The sequence below is a fragment of the Harpia harpyja genome, chromosome 9 (genome assembly GCF_026419915.1).
Source record: "Harpia harpyja isolate bHarHar1 chromosome 9, bHarHar1 primary haplotype, whole genome shotgun sequence".
Lineage (NCBI taxonomy): Eukaryota > Metazoa > Chordata > Aves > Accipitriformes > Accipitridae > Harpia > Harpia harpyja.
In genome coordinates, this window is record NC_068948.1 from 15,351,525 (window position 1) to 15,368,301 (window position 16,777).

A 16,777-nucleotide genomic window follows, 5' to 3' on the forward strand; every position below is an offset into this window, starting at 1 on the left:
GTGGTAAAAATCTTTTCCCATCCTTTCACATGGCTTGGATCAATTAAGAAAGCAAGCCTTTTCTTAGATTTTTATCTCTGACTTGTATTCCCCTTCTATGTGCATTTTTTTTTAGGTGTTCTACCTACAGTAGTTTATAGCTAAAATAAAAGAATACTCTTCCAAATTAATGGTCTAGAAAATGTACAAATGGAAGAGATACGTCATTGTCAGGCTATCTGTGTTATTAGTGAATGGAAATGAAGGATAGGAATGCAGCTGAAAAGAAAGTCGGATAGCATCAGATGTGTGTAGAAATAGTTATAAAACTTGCTGGTGAGTTTTGCCTGTAAATTGTGTGGAAGGGAGGATAACTTGGTCACAAAGTGGTGAGCTCAGTACACTACGTAAAGCTTTCCATGTTGCACTGTTTTCTTGGAATCTTTCATCCTTTTTGACTTATGACTGATGGACCTCGCTCACATGGCCAAATGTCTGAATTTCATACAAAGTAAACATTAATTGATGAAACATGCTTTATCTCTTCTTAGGGTTGAGTAACATTCGAAACGTAGTTTAAAAAAATAACGTGCTTACATGAGTAGCATGTTTTTATACTTACATATTTTTTTTCTGAAGTTAGGCAGTATATGATCCTTTTGAGTTTTGATAATTTTATATTGTGAACTTGACTTGAAGTACTATTTGTGTATTTTTTGAGTAAAGTTTCTGTATGTTCTTGCTGGCTTTCAGGTATGATTTTTATTTTTATTTTTTTCTCTTTCTGTAATATCTGTGCTCTCCTTTTGTCTCGCAAGTCAGGTGGAGCTGACTTCCAGACTGTAGTATTTGTCTGTTTTCAAATATTCAACTTTAAGAAACTTGGTTAAATCCACTGGTTTGCCATAAAGAAAAATAGTACAAAGGAGAGAAGTTATAAATGGTAAAATAGTAAATGGTGAATAAGGGGAATGCTCTTTGCGTGAGCTAATGAGTATAAGCTAGGTCAACTGTAAAGCTGTGAATGGGAGACAGTCCAAATTACGTTCCAAGTTCCTTTCAGTACTCCTTGGTTTATTGAAACATTTTTTGTTATTTGTGTCTCCATTTTTCTATTGGTAAAATGGAAGGTATGGATTGAAACAGTCATATGAAATAATTATTAGCACTATTGGACAAGAAGTTCTTTCTTATAGTTTATTCACATAAAAACAACTGTTGAACTAAAACTTTTTAGAGCTATTCAGGTGCTTGGGATGAAAAGTATAAGTGACAATTTGTTTTAAATAGTAAGCAACTGACATAGAAGTACAATCTATTAAACAATCTTATCTATTGATGAAAAACTATACCACTTATTATTATTAGACTCTCTGTCTTATGGCATAAAACAGGAGATCCTCCTAAACAAGGATTTCTGACTCTGTAGACTTAGGCATTCATTACAATTTTTGTGGCTATCTATTTGTGGTAGGGTGGGGTTTGGGGGGGGGGGGGGGCTTGAGTTTTTTGATTTTTGTTTTTTTTCCATCTGTATATTTGTACTAGTATTGTAGTACAATAGACTTGTTCTGTTTAGAATCCACGCCTCAGGAAATGTTGATGGCTGTTTGCCTACGAGTGAGGAAGTATGAAAGTGCTCTTTATGCATACACAAATGCACTGTTTCAAAAAGACTTAGGTATTTGGTCTAGTTTTGGTTTACTTTATGTACATTTTAAAAGCTGATGTTGCGCATTAAGAACTAGGAGCTAGTAAGGATCTTAAATAAAGATTATACATAATACACACACATTGTCAATATTTCAGAAAAAACATTTCTCTACAATCTTTACCTTCCCAACAGTCTCAAGCACCAGTAGATGTGGCTGCTGGGGTTTTTTTAAATTATTTTTTACTAAATTCTGAAATGGATGAATAAATTGCTGAAGCAAAACCAGTTTAAGTGCTTTGAGAGTTTATTTCAAAGATATTTAGCATAAACAGAAACTGTTTTGACCTTCAGTCTGTGGCAGAGTTTGCCTTTGTGCTTAGCTCCAGCTGTGTTGCAATAGCTTTGAGAAATCCTGCTGAGCCCCTCAAGAGAAACTTGTTTGCACCTGCAACTACAGTAGTGCAACCTGCATAAATCATGGCTGGGGACAACAGACTGCTCAGCCTTTCCATGCAGATTTTTCGAGTCACACTGTGGATGCTGGAAGAGACTTAATAAATACAAATACATAGTATTGTAGCTGCTGTCACACATGCGTGTTATGTATCTTTTACTATATCATGATAGGGCAGAATCCTTGTGCATTCATGGATACACCCAGAGAAGACAAAATAAAGGTCACTTACTGTTGATATCCACATAAGTGTTCCTTCCCTCCCTCCCTGAATTCTAGAAAACATTAAAAAAGAATATATTTCTGTAAGAAATCATACTACCATTTGTTCTGTAACAAAGCACTGCCTAAGTGATGTTCGAATATTTTTAATGCATCCTTCGCTATGCTTTCTAGGTGCCAGATAGAAAAAAGAACAATTATGAATTGAAAACTGATTAGCTTTTTGTTTAATCTGAATTTTACATGCTTTAGTGTAAAAAGGAGTTAATTCATGGTTTTTAAATGCTGTTCATTTTCATCTCCATCATACCAGAAGTATTTCATAAGAAGTGGGAGTTATAAGCATAAAAATACAGTCAAGCTGTAATCCTAACGTTCCCTCAGTGAAAGATTTGTTTTCACATTGAGAAGAGAATTTTTAATATGAAGCTATTTAGTTTCTCATTATTTTGCTTTATGACCTATGCTAAATTTCTTATATTTATTCCCAATTTATTGTATATCTCTGAAACAATAGTTATAAATCTGTATGAAGTAGTTAATATGTATGACATTGGCATAAGAATTCTGCTAAAATCCTTAACTGTGCATTGATCGTAGCCAGATCCTGAAATCATTGTATAGTCCTAAGTTCTGCTGAAGCTTGTATGGAAGAACTATAAAAGTGGGCCTGATTTTTTTTTTTTTTTTTTTCATTTAAGATGCATTGTGAACTGGTTGCATTTCAGTTGTTTTTACTTAATTGCTTTAGAATCATCACTACTAAAAGTACTGTCACTTATTTTATCTTTTTGTGGGCTCGATATGGTTAACCCAAACCTCTGGTTTCAGAGTATCGCAGAGTATAAATAGCTTAGCATTTGTATCATTAATGTAAGAATTCCAGTTTAGCTACAATACCTACAATTTTTTTTTTTTAGAAAAAATTACACATCAGCAAAAACACTACATAAGGGGATGTGTGTTTACTGGCAATGCGAGTTAATGAACTAATGAATTAAGTGCATGGTACATGCATGTATGCACTAAAATGGGACTGCTAGTGACAAGATGAACACCATTTCAAGTTTGACCTAGTCACAGTATAATCAATTGTTAGTATATGAGCTACATATCCTGTATTAGTCTGTGAAAAAAATTACATGTGAAAAAAAAAATCAAGCCTTTGTAAGGTGTCCTTACTACAGAACTTTACAATCTTTAGAGAAGTGAGAAATAGTTCATTTGTAAAACAAGATGATTGGGGTTTTATGAAATGCAAATTAGTCCGATTTTTAATCCCCAAAGAATCCTTTACTGAAGCACAGATTTTGAAACTGCATTTTCACACGTGTAGACAGATTGTTCAGAGTTTGTAGATGAATTTAGAGGTTTGTGAATAATCAGAATTGGGATTAAGAAGAAAGTAGAATAACAAATCATCAAAGCAGATGTGAATATTTGTGTACTTTCTTATCTCTGCACTATTCAGTATGTCTTGCTAGAATGATTAAGAGAACAGAGAGATTATTTTCCATGAGGACAGTGGAAAAACATGTTTTGTTTAGCCTAGCAAAGCAAAAGCTGAGTATTGGTACGATAGCTATGTATAATTAGAGTGCGGCTAAAGAGTAAGTAAGAAAAAACCTTTGTTGTTTGGAAAGCCAAATGTATGGATGCTAGTACTGACACAAAAAGAAGGGTTGTTAGCTAGTTATGTAGAAACTTAGCTGGAAATTAAAGTTTTTAATAATTAGAGAGGGTGGGATCTGGCACAGTGTTCCTGAGAGAATAGTATACCAAAGAAACTGACTGCTTTTTAGAAGAAATTTAGTGAATTTATGAAAATTTATGGCATGGTATTTATGACAGTAACGGAGTAAGTTCAGTGTTGAATGTGTCTTCCAATGGGATAGTGATACTGAGATTCATTATCAATTACAATATATGTGAAGTTATCTCTTCATTAACAAACTGCATTGAGTTTCCAAGAAATTGCCTACTGATAATACTTTTAAATGCTGTTGATTCTGTTTAAACAGTATTTCAGCTAGGGGAATTTTTCTGAATGTTTCAGGAAGTATCAAAAAGCTGTCAGAGAGATATAGTGTAAAATTACAGAATTTTACTAGGAAATGGGTTTTGCTAAGGAGTAGATGTTGGTAACGTAGACCTTGAAATAGCTGAAAAGCAGGTCATCTTTATTTGCTATGGAAGTCCTTTTCCAAAGCAGTACCTCAGGTGAATATACAATTATTTGTGTTCTAACAGACTTGTAATGAAATATTCAGCATCACTATTTGGAACATTTCCTGCAGTCACAGGGAGGGACAACTACTTTTTTGTTTGTCCTTAATATAGTCATCATTTTTCAAGAATTGATGGAATAGTTCATAGCTTGAATGAATCATATAATTCATAATCAGTAGTAGATAAAACCATCTATTTTGGGCTATACTTAAATACATTTGAAAATTGTTTTCAACTTGATGTTATGTTCTCTGATTAAAATTACCAGCTTCCAGACTATTACAACATAACCAAAACAAAACAAAGAACCAGTTAGTTTCACCAGCATATGCTAACCTTTCTTCTTTTCCCCTTAAATAAATTTGATATTCTGTTTACAGGGCTGCTCTTGGTCTGTTATATTTGTGGATTTTGATGCCCATAACCGTAACAGACAGACTCTCTGTTCATTGCTACCCCGAGAGTCAAGGTCTCATGTAAGTAATTAAATGAAGTTCACCTCAACAGAGTGTGGAGAAAATAAATGGATGTGAACATAATGGCGATCATAGAACTAAGAATTATGTTCTGCTTAATAAAGACAGGAATTTGCTGGGAACATGTTAAAGTTTTGCTGCTTAAAGCACATCTACACTGTGATGTAGTTCTTTCTCTGAAGTGGAATTATGATGGCATTCTTTATTTTATGAATATTTAGGTTAAAATGGTAGCCTGTTGGTAGCTTTCTAAACAATTTTAAAATGAAATTTAAAATAATAATGAACTGCAGTAACTTAAGCAGGGTTTGCAGTCTCAGTGATTGTTTTTCTGTTGGCTTAGTTTCCACTATACACTCAGTGCCTGCATTTTTGAAACACTTTATTTTAGCTTTAATTCATTCTTCTGTCTAGAAAAGAAGCCTTTAAGGTTGGCTTATCATAAATTGCTGAATATGGAGGATTTCTTGTTATTATAAGCTACTGTTACCAATAAGTATTTCCTCAGTGAGTAAATCTAAGTGACATAAGTATAGATTAATTTTTAAAAAAAATCTATGTCAGTAGTAGCATCAAAGGTAAATTTGGTTTTTGAAAATCAGTAATTTAAAATGAGTGTTAATAGGGTTCTACTGCTTTTTTTGTTCATTCTGGGATATAAGAGCATTTTTGTTCCTGAAACAGACTATTAATCTTCAACATTAATTGTTTTACTCTTTGTGTAGAAGAATTATAGCAGAGTTGTAATACTGGTTAATTAAAATAAAAGGCACTGTCAGCTACTTTTTTATAGTCTAATGGTCTTTTAGAACTCTTTCGCTGTTTGTTATTTCCTGGAGACTTGAAATATTCCAACAGAAGCTGGTTTCTTAAGTTACTTATGCTACAGAAGCTATCTTTGTGTCCTTTTTTTTCCTTTTATGGGTTCACATCAATGATATAGGCCAAAAAAAAGGTATTTTAAATGGTTGAATATCTTAGATATGTCAGCAGAACGGAATAACAAAATCGTGCGTGACATAAGAATTATAACTTAAAACTACTTTTTTGTGTTTCTGTAAGCTTACCTGTAGTGGTGATGCACTAGTTAGTAATTTTTCTTATGTTTTTAATTCATCATAGTTGCACATGATTCTTGAGAAATGCTACTCGTTTTTTCCTGAAATTATTCCCTCATCACCTTAATTGTAAATCAGATAGGCTTGTTTGTTAGAGCACCTGAAGAATATTCTTGAAAAAGCTTTTCAAAAATGATGATTTAATCATAGTTACTTCTCAGCATAGCATCTTTGTAAACTGTCTGTGATTCTTTTTGAGCATAGGAAACCCAAATGTTTGTGTTTCCTCCAGGAATAACCTGGAGGATATTTTTTGGTTCTAAAACCACAGAGTTCTAGAACGTATTCACTTATCCCTGCAGATTATCAACTGCAAAGTAGGTCGGATTCTGAGTCAAATGCATTCTCTTTTAAATCATATATCTGAATATTGGGTTTGTAGTTCATCCTTACACGTCTTTAGAAGCCTTGTTTTGCACACTAATATATTAGTAGTATGATTTTGATAAAGATAAGATAAAATTCCAGATGTATATTTCACTTAGTAAGTTAAACCGTCTTTCTTTGTGCATCAAATAATTGTCAGAGATCTCATTAAATTTGTAATGTGCTATTTCTCCCTCTCCTTCTACAGAATACTGATGCAGCTCTTTTGCCCTGTCTTAGTTATCCTGCATTTGCTTTGGATGATGAGGTTTTGTTCAGTCAAACACTAGATAAAGTTATGAGAAAATTGAAAGGAAAATATGGGTTTAAAAGATTTCTGAGAGATGGATACAGAACAGCGCTGGAGGACAAAACACGACGTTATTATAAACCAGCAGAAATTAAGGTAAAGGAATACCTGGCCTATGTAAGGACAAATTTTGGTTTTCTAAGATGTTTAGGCAGTACTTAAAAAAAAAAACCAAAAACAAAACCCAAAACCAAAACAAAAAAACCCCCAACCCCCAAACAAAATCCCCCAGAAAACCAAAAACGGACACCCCCCCCAGTATTTGCAATTTGAATTGCACAGTGATTCCAAATTGCTTTAAGTGAAGCAGATGCGTTTTGTAATTTGGCGTGTGCACTTTTGAGAGATTGCTAAGTCAGCAAGTTAGTCGTTGATTCGTTTTGTAATGAATGTGCTTCCATTTACATTTAGGGTACAGTTGATTTCACAAAACAAATAAGGAAGTTATTTATCATTTTTTTTAATTTCACAGCTGACTACAGTCTGAGTGTATAGAAAACAATTTTGCTTTTGACCACAGTATTTATCAGTAAAGGTATCTAAATGAAAATTTACTTTTTTTTCCTCCCCAGTAGTTTCTCTCTGGAAAATAAAACATCGATTATATAAATATTCTGCTTGAGAATGAGCCACAGCATATGTAAAGGCACAGTTAACATGCCCATAGAATTAAGAAGCTGTAACCTAAACAAAAAGTTGATGTACTAAGATGTTTTTGAATTCGTGTTTGTTTTTAGTTGCTTTGAAATTATTCAGTAGGATATTCAAATACCTTTCATTAAACCAAAGTGATGAAATGTGTGATTAATTTTTCTTCTTTTCAGCTTTTTGATGGAATTGAGTGTGAATTTCCTCTGTTTTTTATTTTCATGATAATTGATGGTAAGTACAGCTTTACATTCCTGTTCTTTAAAGGCATTAGAGAGATGAGCCCATAGAGGAAAGATAAAAAATGATTTTCCTGTCCTGTCAAAATAAACCATAATGCAGTGACACTAAATACCCCATTGAGAGTTCTGCCTCATGGGTTAAAAAACCCCAAGCACCCAACCCCTTATAATTCAGCACTTTTAATGTGAGCTATTTTTAGAATATAACTTGATAAGGGTTTTTAAAAAGCTTGAATCTGTGACATTCAGTCCTGCATTGCCTTTTAAGCCTTAAAAACTTTCACAGTGTATCAGAACTTTGCAGCAGCACATGAGAGAAAAGGAAGTGGAAGAGAGAACACATGGACAAACTGAATGTTGCAGCAGGTCTTTTCAAGTTGGATATTCTGTGGTAATTGAAACAGAGTTCAGAAGAGAAGAAAGCAAACCAGAAAAGGTCTAGTTTCTCTTTGAAATGCCTGTGCTTCCTGGCCAGGTTTTTTCATGTAGCCATTTACTCTGATTTAAAAAAAAACCCACCAACACCAAAAATACCAATACCTAGACCTTGTCTTGAGGATAGGAGACATACCAAAAAAGTTCATGGGATGATTTCAGGATGGAAGCTACAAGTGACATAGAACAAAAGTCTGAATAAGAAAATGAGTAAGTGTTACAGCCATCAAAAAGATTTGTAAATGGATGAAAATCTGGCCATCTGGGTTTTTTCTCTTTAGTGTGTGAAATTAGTTTTCAAATAAAGATGGTGAGGGGCATAGAAATCTGCTATCTGCCTAGACTCCTCTGTGGCCACCCACAGATTAAAATATTTTGTTTGAAGACATAATAAAATTTCACAATTGATTTTTTTCTGAAGGAATGCTTGACATTTTTCAAAGAGTAATGCCAAAACTGAGGAGAAAGGCACTGACGTTTAATGCTGCCCACTTGCAGTCTTGGGAAGAACAAGAAAGATAATTTTTAACTGAAGTTAGCAGAAGAATAAAGAAAGCGTTTTACTCTTCTTGTATTACAAAGATAAAGTAAAAAATACATATTTTGCACATACTGTCCTTGCCTTTTTTCCTGTACTACAATTTCATCAAATAGAACAATTCTGTTAGTAGATTTTGTGCACATATCTCCAAATCCACAAGCTTCCTTAATGCAAAATTTGAAGCGTATACAGAGCGACTTAAACTGCAAAAAGACAATGAAATAGGAGGAGAAGATTACAGCTGAATGTCTTTACAATGGACACATTGAAAAAACCTCAAGCTGCTACATTGTGAATACTGGTTCAGCTGAAAGCCTATTTGCCTATCCAACACACTCGCAGAGTACAAAGGAAAGCCTTTTCAGCAAAGTGTATTAAGCTACTGAATATCTAGGTAACTCCTGATAGCTGGATTTTGTTACTTGTGTAGCAGTAGGACAGTGCTCTATTAAATAGGGAAGGAGAGAGTCCTGTAAATCATAGTCCATAATCCACCAATTTTGTTCTCATCAGCAAAATTTCTTTCATAATTTTGTTTTTGAAAGATTAGCAGAACATATTCAAGTAACTATATATTTACTTATATTTTCTTCTATAAGACAAACTAATTAGCTCATCAAATTTTCTGTTTTGTCAATGATAGCTTTTTAGGATTTTTAAGGTATGGAGAGTTAGAACAGTTCTGGCAAGTAGATACTACTGAATTAGTTATGCGTTTTCTAGTAGTATTAACACTGTTTTATTCCTCTTGGATGATGGTCATTATTACCCAACTGTTACCTTCACTAGATGATTCTTAATACAAAAGCAATTGTATATCACATAAATGCATCTTTTTTTTCCTCTACAGCATCTGCCAATAAGACTAAATTACAAATAGTCAGAATATCCTATTGCTCCTAGGTCATGACTGTGCTCAAGTGTTTTGAAATAGTTCAGTGTGTCACTTAAACACACCCTTTTTTGTATGCAAACTTTAATTGCATTTGTTTCTCTTAGCAAGTGATTTCATTTCCTGTATATATACTTGGGAATATTTGAAAATGTAATGAACAACAATTGTCAAGCTTTGTTTTTCGCATAGAGCATTCAAGAGCCATGGAAAGAAAGAAATTCCTATACAGTACTCAAACTCCAGCTTTCTACTGCACTCTGGCTTTTCAGCAGAATAATTTGTTGGATATTCTTAAAATAACATAAAAGATAAGATTTTTTTTACTATATGTATTAAAACAAAAAAACATATCTAAACTTAAACATAAAGACCAATGACAAACATGTATTTATGTGTATGACATGGTTAGATATCTGTACATATATATAAATAATATCATACACACATAAACATATCTAACAAAAATCTTATCTAAACTTTTTCTAATAAAGATGTTCTGGTACATTTGTTCTCAGTGGGTGAGTTTGTGGTTTTCTTTTGTCTTATTTTTGCCTTTCAGAATTAACCCTTCTTAAGAATACAAAAAGGCTGCTTTAGTACTAATTTCCTGTTGGGATTTTCCTCAAAAGGAAATTGTTTAGGACTCTCTGGGTAGTAGATATGTATCTATGGCTGTGGGAAAGGATTGAACTAAATAAATCAATATGACTATTTTTTGAATAAGACGTATTTGACTAGCATTTTGAAAGCTTTTTACATTTCTGGTTGAATGTGGAGGATTATGGTAATTTTGTAGGATAAGGTAAGGAGGGAAACATTACAGCTATTTTTAAAAATATGGAAGAATATGGTAACTGAAAAGGAGAACCATGGGAAGAAATGAATGAAAGATGTACAATGAAAAGTTTTCATCTAACTTGTTCCCCTTTAAATGTTAAAAAATGTTCTATTGTAAAATGTCAATGTGACTTGTCAAGTTCATCCATGTTTTCCTTGATGAACAGAAATGGTTTTGGTATTTTTGATATATCTTTTCATGTAAGAACTTTTGATGAACTGAACACTGGTCATGTTAATATTCATCAGGTTCATTTCAGGATGACTAAGTTCTGCTAGAAAAACATTTAAGGTACTGTTACTCCCAAACTTACCAATTTCTCCCCAAAAGCAGCATCATAAAGAGTTGATTGTTCTGTTTAATATCTCAAGGTGTGTCAGCAGTTCTAGACCTCTGTAATACACAGATATCAATACCTATATAAATTACCAATGTAAACATTCCATCTAATCTTTGGAGAGGAATTTTTCGATTTACTACTTCAAGTTCCCTTTGTATTTATTTATTGGGATTTCTAGGCAACTCACTTCTAAATCAGTTTGCAACTCTGTCCTAAAGATTTAGAACCAGCCTGTTTGTCTCCACACACACAAAAGCTCTGCTTCTTCATTCTGCTATAATTAAGGAAGTTATTTACAGCTAGCTGGGCTCATTGTCTGTGTCCAGTTTCTGAGCCTCTGTAAGTTCACAGCTTTACTATCCTGTGTAACTTGCCATTGATTTCAGTTTAAGCTAATAAGAGAGTGGCTGATTCATGATCCCTGTGAGATTTAGCTGTAGTAGTAAGTGAGGATCTACAGTCGAGTCTTTTATTTTTCATGAACTATTTACTGTGTAGGCATTACCCCATTGAAAAATAAACACTAGATTTTTTTTTCTTCTTTTATGAACATTAAGCTCACAGAAAAGTTATTTATTCCATTAAATCAATTATTTTTTTGCTTATTTTTAGGAGTTTTTAGAGGAAATCCTGCGCAAGTAAAGGAATATCAGGATCTTCTGGATCCTTTGCTTCAGCATACATCTGAAGGTATTATCTGGTAATCATTTTTCTAAAACGTTGTAGCTTTTTATTAATCTGAAATTATTAAAATACTGACGTTCCTATTAATGGATATTGCAGTCAGAACAAAAGAGAAGTAATAATATCACTGTTTCCTGATGGCAAAATACTAATACTAAATAATCTCTTTGATGCAGGTACATTGCATCATAAAGTGTGATAATAAAAGTAATGTTGTCTGGAAAAATGCTGCTGATATAAATTTAAGGTTTACACTGTACCCAGTCATTCCTCCCCTCCTTCGCCTATGCTTCATTATTTACAAAGTTCACTTCAGCTTTGCAGGAAAATATTAACTATCAACAGTCAGATTGTTTCAGTGTTCCACCTGGATACAGTTGAGAATTACTTGTGTCATTCATTGTCACTTAACTTCAGAAGATTTAAAAAATAATTTGGTATATGAATATGAAATTGTTTCTAGCTTAGAGCAGTGAAAGTGGCAACATGTTAACTTTAATATAAATGTTCTCTTACTTAAACTGTGCACTCCAGAATTTTGGTGGAACTGCAGACAAGGCTATTGATGGCCTACAGGCACATCCATCCAAAATTCAGTTAAAAAAAAAAAAAAAAAGAGAAAAAGACCATAAGTTTGAGTGGGAGGAAAAAAAAATGGCCTGAGAACAGAAGCAGCTTCATTATACTGACAATCCAATTTTAAAACTCAGCATCTTTATTCACCTGTTCTTGACATCTGTGGTACAGTTACACAAGTAGATGCAGAATATTTAGTCTGACTTGTTCTTTAAACTTAGAATACTTGTTGAAGTGAACTAGTTTCTGCAAGAAATACAAATATTTCCTTACCAAATTTTCTTTACATAGCAAATTTTCTGACCTTGCTGATCATTGCTTTTTTCTCATTATTAATGAGTATGTGAAGTTCCACAGACACTAAATTAATCTTGTGGTTTCTCTCATTGAATGTCATCATGAGTGTCTCACCTTAAAATTTCTAGGTGTGTTGATACCTCACTCATTTGAGTAGTCTATCTTTAGTAACTCTCACTTTCCAATTTTTCTCAGCTTCTTGCCAGTAATACTTTTTTTTTGTCTAAGCTAATAGTCAGACACTGCAACTTTATTCTGTTTATTACCTGTTCTTATCCAAATAAATTCAAAATTAAAACAATATTAAGGTGAAATTTAATTTTGCAGAAAGTATATTAATTTGCTTTTGTATTGCATATAATTAGGTGAATAATTTGTAATTATGTTTCTAAATTCCTGACTCTTGTCTGCTTAAAAACTGTTGAAATAAAGGTTATTAATCTACACTGATCAGTAATACCCGTGGCATAATTCTAGACACAAGGTATGCTATCTTCCGATGAAGAAGTTATGCCATTTTGTTTCATGATGTTTCAAACTTAAAATGCTGGGTTTAACTTGTTTTTTCATACTTGCAAAAAATTGGAATTTTCATTTAATTAAATGTTTGACTACTGTTGGCCAAGATTTTAGTTTAAAAATGTTGTCTAATACTGAGCTGGTGTTAAATGTGGGGGGAAAAAAAACGCAAGGGTTTCACTCAATGCAGCTTTCATTTCTTTTCGTTATGGTTTGTTATCTGTACCGCATTTTGGTTTAGGTGAATTTTTAATTTTTTTTCTTTTTGGACAGTAAGGTGCTACACAGACAATGTATGTGTTCTGTGGAAATGTTTGGTGAAGAATAAAGGTAGTTTAATACTGCCCTTCATTTCCTACACCGATTGTGCTTTTGAGAGATAATAATGCATGACAACAGTCTTTCTGTTAAATCAAATTGTTGCTAGGGTATAATTTTTCCTGGTTTAAATCCACTTTAGCTTTATTAGGGGACTACAATCAAATTGTAAGGGAAGTGGAATTTATTTACTTACTGTACTTATTTTAAAACTCCATAGGGTGTCCTGTTGTACCCAAGTATTACTATGTGCCAGCTGATTTTGTTGAACTGGAAAAGAAGAACCCTGGCAGTCAGAAACGGTTTCCCAGTAACAATGGATGTGATGGAAAGTTTTTCTTGTGGGGACAGGCAGTTTACATCATCGCAAAACTCCTGGGTAAGAGGCTGAGGAAATTCTATCGGGTTTTGACTCATCAGAAGTGAAGGATATTTAGCTTGTTAATGTTTTTCTTGAACCTGAACAAACACATTGGCTTGAGTTTTGAATAAACTGTGGGTGGCATGTATGTCCTCGCTTTGGTACATATGTGATAGGCAAGAATTGCTTTTTATTCTTTATGTTAAAATTTTATGCTTCATGCAGCATACTATGAAGCTTACTGGAATATTTTATGGAATACTGAAAATCTTCTAAACATGATAGGTTTCTTGTTTGCTGTTTCTTTTCCTGGCTTTCCCTCTTATTCCCTTTTCATCATGACAAAATATGTTAACATGACACTTTCTGGATTAACTATGTCAACTGCACCTGTACAGTGATGTTTCCAAGTGATTCAGATTATTTACTGCTTTAAGCAAGACAAGTTTAAATTTTGAATAGTTGCAGTCTGAGATTAAGTTAATGTTTTCTTCAATCTGTGTTATTTTTACCCTTCCTTTAAAATAGAAGAGACTAGATGACCATTTGAAAGTGCATTTCAAAGTTTGGCCATTGAAGGTTGTTATGGTGAATTTCAGTCACAAATGAACTCTTGTTCTGACTTGAGATGATTCAAAGGCTAATGTAAAAACAGTTGTTAAGCCAGAAAAATCTTAATAGTTAAGATTATTTTTTTTGTTGTTAATATTTCTTCTATGAGAAAGATTTATTACTTTATTTTAACACGCTCAGCATTTACCTGGTAATCAGTAGATTGAGTCCTGAAAACTTTTTTTCTGTGAACACTATAAAGGGAAACAGGCTGTTGGTAGTAAAAATGAGAAAGATTGAAGAGGATTTTAAAAATTCAGGACTTGGCAAGAACAGCAGCTTTATCTTTAGGTATGGAGGAACAGAGTCCGTTGTCTGGTGCTCCACCTGTTTGGTTTTACTGTATTCCTTGCATAATTCCTTTTTTAGCCAACACTGTAAAGTAAATGCAGGCAATCTCACCTTTAATGAAAAAAAAATTATTTAATCTCTTAGTATTAGCCAAGTAATCCTCAAATGTGTGTGCAGGAATACTGTAATAATTTTGCTACTATTCATCTTGTACTAATATTTGTGTATTTCTATACCTGAGGAATGCTGGTTAAATAAATTGTAGTTATTGTTTGCTAAATGCTGTTTGAGTAATGTAACTTCCTTTTGTTTTGTTTCAATTTTTTGCTGAACATTCTTACACTTTTTTTTTATAATTGTACTAAATCTCTTTTTGAAAAGTTGTCACTATTAACTGTTTCCTTTATTATTTTAAAGTAAAAATTTCTCTTCACTGTATTCACTACTTTCATTCCTCCCTCCCTTTTTTCAAAATATTATTTTTTTCCTTTTCTCTCACAATCTTTGGAAACAGGGTCTGGAAATTTTATCACAAAGCTAAATCTACTCACCAGTGATTGTTATATCAGGAACTCCATTTATTCATACTAATTTATATTGGTGCATTTAATTTTTCTCCATTCTGGGTGAAAACCTACCTGAATAACAATCTTGTCCTTAGTGAAAGTCTTTGTGTGTGTTACTTTGCTTGTTGGTGGTTGCTAATTAAGTGGAAGCCTGACTCCAAACACTTGATTTCTGGGAAGGTACTGGTTTCCCAATTCATCGTCCATTCCAGAAACTGTGTTGCCTCAAGGATAGCAATTAATTTGTATTTGTTCAGCCTCCTTGCTTCTGTTGTGTAGGCAAGCATACAATATAACTTTTTTAGATTCTTCTTCTGTCTGTGAGCCAAGTGTCTGCCTGTTGCGGTCCAAATTTTTCTAAATGCAGCAACATGAAACTGAGTCAGTTCTTATACATCTCAGTGCCTCTCACAGACGGGCAAACAGAAGTAGCGAAGTCAAGATTTTGATCCTGCTTATAAAGCCGCTGAACAACAGAGGCAATGAAAGTGTCTGCCTACTGCTGTTGGAGGTCACCACGTGCCTGTGCAACTGAAAAAATTGTTTATGAAGAAAACAAAGCATGCATTTCGCAGGTGGTGATGCAGTTTTTCATAGAATTTCTTGCTCTGGTTGAGGAGGTTTGTAAAGCCTTTATGATAGGGTCCCCATTTTAGAGCAAGGGAAAGGAATGCCAGGTATTTAGCTGTTTTATGCAACTGAAAATTCACTCAGTTTAGTCTTTCATTTGGTAGCTCTCTTTTATCTTTCCTGTGCTTTTCCTTATCATTTTTATATCTTGTTCTGTGGACTCATTGCTGCCTAGAACGAAGTTAAGAGTTTTTAGCAATATTTTCTATAGACCAAATGGATTAAACATTGTCAGCCGTTGTTGATCTAAACAATGAGCTAACAAAGAAAACTCTGCTTTTGCATTCCGATACACTTGTATTTGTGACTTGTATTTTGGTTTTTGGGTTTTTATGTTTCGTTTGTTTTTTTTAACATAACCACCTGTACGTAGATTGTGACTCTGCAGGAGTAGTGCAGAGCAGAGGAACAGCGTCCATTGCTGGCAGGAGTCAAGCTGCACTCTCCCAACAGAAGGCTGAGGACAGGAGATGGTCTCAGTATCTAGTGGCTGACAGTCGCTGGCATAGGTCATAGCAGCAGCAGGCTCCTTCATGGCTTACACGGTGAAGTGCCCAGCCAGTGTCCTACATTGTCTGCCCATGCGTTTTCTGTCCACTGCAACGACTATTCTGCTTTCTGTTCTTTCCTAACACTGTTAAAGCTTGAGCCGGGACGTATTTTGAGTTTATAAACTGCTGCCTTAATTTACTACACGGTGTAGAATTCAGAAACATTTTTATTATCAAGACACTGTTGGTTTTCTGTTGTAGCTGAATTAAGCTAATGGAGTCATGAGTTATTTCTCTTTGAGATTAATAGCTGATTTCCTAGTGTAGAGGTTTTTAAGAATATGTTAAAAATTGTTGACTTGTATGTAGGAGAAATGAAAATGTACTGTGACCTCCTCTGTAGCAGAAATTAAATGAAGATTGGACAGTTTCATGTCAAAATGAGATTTTGATAGGAGAATGCTTATTTGAAGGGCATAATAGCTCACAGTAGATTGTGAACCTTTATTCAAGGCATTTGTTGAAACTTTTTAATAGTATACTTTTACTGGAGTACTTAATTTTTTTTTTTCAGGAGAAGGTTAAAATAATGGAATTTTGAGTTTGGGGTTTTTTTCCCATGTAAAAAACTCCATGTAGAAATTGCTAGGTTTCAGATATATTTAATTGTTTTGGTTTGTTTTGT

General features: G+C 33.6%; 1 protein-coding gene across 8 annotated transcripts in view; it reads left to right on the top strand.

The window, feature by feature from the left end:
• The window catches only part of PHKB (phosphorylase kinase regulatory subunit beta), a 90,011-nt gene that overhangs the window by 33,189 nt on the left and 40,045 nt on the right, over positions 1 to 16,777 (top strand). For all 8 annotated transcript variants that reach the window (XM_052796185.1, XM_052796184.1, XM_052796186.1 and 5 more), the window contains 5 exons: positions 4,919 to 5,014; positions 6,707 to 6,904; positions 7,633 to 7,690; positions 11,360 to 11,437; positions 13,362 to 13,520. In XM_052796185.1, coding sequence (XP_052652145.1) covers positions 4,919 to 5,014; positions 6,707 to 6,904; positions 7,633 to 7,690; positions 11,360 to 11,437; positions 13,362 to 13,520 — 589 coding nt within the window. The remainder of the gene's footprint in view (positions 1 to 4,918; positions 5,015 to 6,706; positions 6,905 to 7,632; positions 7,691 to 11,359; positions 11,438 to 13,361; positions 13,521 to 16,777) is intronic.